The sequence below is a fragment of the Oncorhynchus mykiss genome, chromosome 9, assembly GCF_057628025.1.
Source record: "Oncorhynchus mykiss isolate SJ-2025 chromosome 9, ASM5762802v1, whole genome shotgun sequence".
NCBI classification, from domain to species: Eukaryota; Metazoa; Chordata; class Actinopteri; order Salmoniformes; family Salmonidae; genus Oncorhynchus; species Oncorhynchus mykiss.
In genome coordinates this window covers 11,813,205-11,819,592 of record NC_143030.1, presented here as the reverse complement: position 1 = coordinate 11,819,592, position 6,388 = coordinate 11,813,205, and the positions used below count along the sequence as shown (strand labels likewise).

General features: G+C 46.1%; 1 protein-coding gene across 5 annotated transcripts in view; it reads right to left on the bottom strand.

Annotated features, from left to right (window-relative positions):
- Nucleotides 1-6,388, bottom strand: part of LOC110532907 (protein Shroom4) — a 100,423-nt gene that overhangs the window by 64,192 nt on the left and 29,843 nt on the right. For 3 of the 5 annotated variants that reach the window (XM_090183461.1, XM_090183460.1, XM_090183464.1), the window contains exon 2: nucleotides 2,879-3,030. The exons of the other annotated variants lie outside the window; for them this stretch is intronic. In XM_090183461.1, the coding sequence (XP_090039587.1) occupies nucleotides 2,879-3,030 (152 nt within the window). The remainder of the gene's footprint in view (nucleotides 1-2,878; nucleotides 3,031-6,388) is intronic. 5 annotated transcript variants of the gene reach the window in all.

Here is a 6,388-nt window from a genome sequence, read left to right as displayed (position 1 = left end):
TGATAGAGAGGAGGTGGAGTGTTGATTACAGAGAGGAGGTGGAGGGTTGATGACAGAGAGGAGGTGGAGGGTTGATGACAGAGAGGAGGTGGAGGGTTGATGACAGAAGGGGGTGGAGGATTGATGACAGAGAGGAGGTGGAGGGTTGATGACAGAGAGGAGGTGGAGGGTTGATGATAGAGAGATGGAGGGTTGATGATGGAGAGGAGGTGGAGGGTTGATGACAGAGAGGAGGTGGAGGGTTGATGACAGAGAGGAGGTGGAGGGTTGATGATAGAGAGATGGAGGGTTGATGATAGAGAGGAGGTGGAGGGTTGATGACAGAGAGGAGGTGGAGGGTTGATGACAGAGAGGAGGTGGAGGGTTGATGATAGAGAGGACGTGGAGGGTTGATAACAGAGAGGAGGTGGAGGGTTGATGATAGAGAGGAGGTGGAGTTTTGATGATAGAGAGGAGGTGGAGGGTTGATGACAGAGAGGAGGTTGAAACTCATGCTAAGTAATCCACAATGAGACAAACACACCATCACAACTATGTTGCAAAGCAACAGAAATAATCCCCTACAGTCTGGTGAGAATGTCCTCCTGAGTGAAACACATTTTACTTAAACCTTATTTTAGTTGACTGAGAGTTGACTAAAGTTGACTGAGAACACTTTCTCATTTACAGCAACAACCTAGGGAATAGTTACAGGGGAGAGGAGGGGGATGAATGAGCCAATTGGAAGCTGATGATGATTAGGTGGCCATGATGGTATAAAGGCCAGATTGGGAATTTAGCCAGGCCACCGGGGTTAACACCACTACTCTTTAGTGACCACAGAGAGTCAGGACACTCATTTACGTCCCATCCGAAAGACTGCACCCTACACAGGGCAATGTCCCCAATCACTGCCCTGGGGCATTGGGATATTTTTTAGACCAGAGGAAAGACTGCCTCCTACTGGCCCTCCAGCACCACTTCCAGCTCTCGCACCGTCAAGGAAGCCATTCTAGTCAGTCCTGACCAACGTCTCTCAGAACACATATAGATGTTGATAACATTTTTAAAAGCTTGGGATTTGGTTTAATTCATCAGAAACAACTCTCATGTTCATGTTAAAGGCCCAGTCCAGTCAAAAATGTGATTCTACCGTGTTTAATATTTACACCCTAGGAGGTTGGAATAATACTGTGAAATTGTGTAAATGATGATAATGTCCTTTTAGTGTAAGAGCTGTTTGGAAAGACTTCCTGAAATGTCATCCTGTTTTGGTGGGATAGAGTTTTGGACTTCTATGGTGACATCACCAAGCAGTAAATTAGTTAATAGACCAATAAGAAAGAGAGTTCCAAACCTCCCCACTCAGACCACTCCCAGACAGTCCAAGCAAAATTATTGTTTAAGAAATTGCCCTTTGCTAAGAAGCTATTTTTGTTTTAATTTTTTAACCATTTTAAATTGGAAACTGTAGATTTGATATTGAGATGAAAACTGCTAGATTTACCCTTTAACCCATTGGTGCATACTTACACCGAGGCCTTTCCATGTCCTTCATATCTACCGGAGTGACAATATAGTGGGGGTTTGTGACAACGCTGCCTGAGGAAGACTCTAGTAGTTGAGATGGGTCACAGTTATGTGTCCTGTTGTACTAGGCTGACTGCTCCCATATATGTTCATTGGTAAATATATCATGTCACTAAAGTCAGTTCTTTTGTCATCTTTCTTTGGAACAAGCTATAAAATGTATTTGGTCCAGTTCTCACCCTGACCACACGGAGGCAGTGCGACATGAACAGGAGTCAATGTGAGAACCAGGCCAGGGGAAAGTCCCTCTTTACCATCCAAACCCTGGGTGAGTCTGTGATAGACTGGCTTCTGGGTGGAAACACTACTGCCATTAGTTCTGCTGAGACAGGCAAACTGCCAGGGTGGGGCACTAAAGTGTGTGTGTGTGTGTGTGTGTGTGTGTGTGTGTGTGTGTGTGTGTGTGTGTGTGTGTGTGTGTGTGTGTGTGTGTGAGAGAGTGAGAGTGAGAGTGTGTGTGTGTGTGTGTGTGTGTGTGTGTGTGTGTGTGTGTGTGTGTGTGTGTGTGTGTGTAATCCTGGGACAACACCAGACGTTATCTTAGCTGTGTGTTTTGGTTGATCTGAGGTCTGCTTACATCAGATTAAAACGATAGGTCACTCTTGACCCCCCTCTGACACACACAGGATGAGAGAGGGCAGACTTATGTCCTCCTCACAGATTCACAGCTTCCTGTCAAATCCTAAAAGGTCAAAGGGCACTTTGTCTGGGTGTATCTCAATTTCCTTCAACCGTACTAGTGTGAAAGTTGTGGAAGTGAATAACCCTATCCTGTGACGTCAAATGAATGTAACGTAAAGAAAGAAGAGAAACCGCCCACAAGCACAAGACACTGACACGGTTTCCTGACACAAAGTCAGATTCCACAGCCACAAAGTCAGATTCCACAGCCACAAAGTCAGATTCCACAGCCACAAAGTCAGATTCCACAGCCACAAAGTCAGATTCCACAGCCACAAAGTCAGATTCCACAGCCACAAAGTCAGATTCCACAGCCACAAAGTCAGATTCCACAGCCACAAAGTCAAAATGGGCTTTTTAGGCTTAATTTAAGGTTTTTATTTGTATTTTATTTAAACTTTTTCTATGCAAGTCTGTTAAGAACAAACTTTTATTTACAATGACGGCCTACCCAGGCCAAACACTAACCCAGAGTTTAGGATTGGGCATAAAGTTAACAGTGTGGTTAAGGTAAGGGAAAAGGTTAGGACAAGGCTAAAAATCAAATTTAAGATGATCAATTGCAGAAATAGCTGGGGTTTATGACTATGGCAATTAGTGACGAACCACTTGGTTTGTCAGCTCCTACCTGCGTACGGTGATCTTCAGTATCCTATAGGATCCCTTGATGAGGATGAGGGCCTCTTGTCGTGAACCATACAGGGCTGATCCATTAATATTCACCAGCTCATCTCCCACCCTCAGCTTGTTACACTGTTCTGCCTTTCCATCATCTTCTATCTGGAGAAAGAGAGAGAGAGAGACATACAGAGAGAGAGAGGGAGGAGAGAGAGAGAGACATACAGAGAGAGTGAGAGACAGAGATAGATAGACAGACAGACAGACAGACAGACAGACAGACAGACAGACAGACAGACAGACAGACAGACAGACAGACAGACAGAGAGAGAGAGAGAGAGAGAGAGAGAGAGAGAGAGAGGAGAGAGACATACAGAGAGAGAGAGAGAGAGAGAGAGAGAGAGAGAGGAGAGAGACATACAGAGATAGACAGACAGACAGACATACAGACAGACAGACAGACAGACAGACAGACAGACAGACAGACAGAGGAGAGAGAGAGACATATAGAGAGAGAGGAGAGAGAGAGACATACAGAGAGAGAGAGGGGGGAGAGAGAGAGACATACAGAGAGTGAGGAGAGAGAGAGACATACAGAGAGAGAGGAGAGAGAGAGAGAGACAGGAGAGAGACATACAGAGAGAGAGAGGAGAGAGACAGAGAGAGGGAGACATACAGAGAGAGAGAGACAGAGAGAGGGAGACATACATACAGAGAGAGAGACATACAGAGACAGAGAGACATACATACAGAGAGAGGGAGACAGGAGAGAGACATACAGAGAGAGAGAAAGAGAGAGACATACAGAGAGAGAGAGAGAGAGACATAGAGAGAGAGAGAGAGAGAGAGAGAGCAAGAGAGAGCGCGAGAGAGAGGGAGACAGGAGAGAGACATACACACAGAGAGAGAGACATACAGAGAGAGAGAGAGAGACAGGAGAGAGACATACACACAGAGAGAGAGAGAGATACAGAGAGAGAGAGAGAGAGAGAGACATACAGAGAGACATACAGAGAGAGAGAGACATACAGAGAGACATATATATTTTTATATATAGAGAGAGAGAGAGACATACAGAGAGAGACATTCAGAGAGAGAGAGAGACATACAGAGAGAGAGAGAGACATTCAGAGAGAGAGAGAGAGACATTCAGAGAGAGAGAGAGACATACAGAGAGAGAGAGAGACATTCAGAGAGAGAGAGACATACATACAGAGAGAGAGAGAGAGAGAGAGACATACAGAGAGAGAGAGAGAAAGACATACAGAGAGAGAGGGAGAGAGAGAGACATTCAGAGAGAGAGAGAGAGACAGAGAGAGAGAGAGAGAGAGAGAGAGAGACAGAGAGAGAGAGAGAGAGAGAGACATACAGAGAGAGAGAGAAAGACATACACAGAGAGAGAGAGGGAGAGAGAGAGACATTCAGAGAGAGAGACAGAGAGAGAGAGAGGTGAGAGAGAGGTGAAAAACATGTATTTTACACACAGCTGCTTTAGATCCAAGTCAAACAGAGTCACAAGTACACTGAATACATTTTTTTTGTCAGATTCTTGGTTGCTTTCAGCAATAACATGTCCCATACTCTTCCATCCCAAGTGAAGCCTTCAGTTCTGTTATGCTGCATCTGCAAAGACACCCTAATATGTCCAGTGCATTACCTCTGACCAGGGCCCACTGAGGTCCCATTCAGACAGGCCCAGTCCTTCACTCCAACCAGGTCCCCTTGGAAACACAAAACCCCACAACATTCTGGAACAAACAGCCCAGTAGGAAACATTCTGATTCCGTCCCAAATGGCACCCTATTCCCTACACAGTGCACTACTTTAGACCAGAGCTCTATGGGACCCTATTCCCTACATAGTGCACTACTTTAGACCAGAGCTCTATGGGACCATATTCCCTACACAGTGCACTACTTTAGACCAGAGCTCTATGGGACCCTATTCCCTACACAGTGCACTACTTTAGACCAGAGCTCTATGGGACCATATTCCCTACACAGTGCACTACTTTAGACCAGAGCTCTATGGGACCCTATTCCCTACATAGTGCAATACTTTAGACCAGAGCTCTATGGCACCCTATTCCCTACATAGTGCACTACTTTAGACCAGAGCTCTATGGGACCCTATTCCCTACACAGTGCAATACTTTAGACCAGAGCTCTATGGGACCCTATTCCATACACAGTGCACTACTTTAGACCAGAGCTCTAGAGAGAATAGTGTCCAGTTTGGGAAGCACGCTCAGTCATTCCACATTCCCATCCTGTGGTCATTGAAAAGGTTTCTCTCTGGTTTGGTCAGCATTGTGTATGTTAATAAGGTAATGTTGAATATGTGGTGACTGACTGGGTTAACATTAAGTACACTATATGACTAAAGTATGTGGACACCTGATCGTTGAACATCTCTTTTCAAAAACAGGGGCATTAATATGGAGTTGGTCCCCCCCTTTGCTGCTATAAAAGCCTCCACTCTTCTGGGAAGACTTTCCACTAGATGTTGGAACATTGCTGCAGGGACTTGGTTCCATTCAGCCACAAGAGTATTAGTGAGGTTGGGCACTGATGTTGGGCGATTAGGCCTGGCTCTCAGTTGGCGTTCCAATGAATCCCAAAGGTGTTCAATAGGGTTGAGGTCAGGGCTCTGTGCAGGCCAGTCAGGTTCTTCCACACCGATCTCGACAAACCATTTCTGTATGGACCTTGCTTTGTGCATGGGGGCATTGTCATGCTGAAACAGGGAAGGGCCTTCCCAGAACTGTTACCACACGGTTGGAAGTACAGAATCGTCTAGAATATCATTGTATGCTGTAGCGTTAAGATTTCCCTTCATTGGAACTAAGGGGCCCGAACCATGAAAAACAGCCCCAGACCATTATTCCTCACACACAGATCTGTTGGTTATGTGGTGAAGGACTGGATTAGAAGTGTTTTCCATCTGCTGTCCGTCTCTCGCTCTCTTTCTCTCTCCCTCTCCCTCTCCCTCTCTGGGTTAGCAGTGTTTTCCATCTGCTGTCCGTCTCTCTCTCTCTCTCTCTGGGTTAGCAGTGTTTTCCATCTGCTGTCCATCTCTCTCTCTCTCTCTCTCTCTCTCTCTCTGGGTTAGCAGTGTTTTCCATATGCTGTCCATCTCTCTCTCTCTCTCTCTCTCTCTCTCTCTCTCTCTCTGGGTTAGCAGTGTTTTCCATCTGCTGTCCGTCTCTCTCTCTCTCTCTCTCTCTCTGGGTTAGCAGTGTTTTCCATCTGCTGTCCGTCTCTCTCTCTCCCTCTCTGGGTTAGCAGTGTTTTCCATCTGCTGTCCGTCTCTCTCTCTCTCTCTCTCCCTCTCCCTCTACCTCTCTGGGTTAGCAGTGTTTTCCATCTGCTGTCCGTCTCTCTCTCTCTCTCTGGGTTAGCAGTGTTTTCCATCTGCTGTCCATCTCTCTCTGTCTCTCTCACTCTGGGTTAGCAATGTTTTGCATCTGCTGTCCGTCTCTCTCTCTCTGGGTTAGCAGTGTTTTCCATCTGCTGTCCGT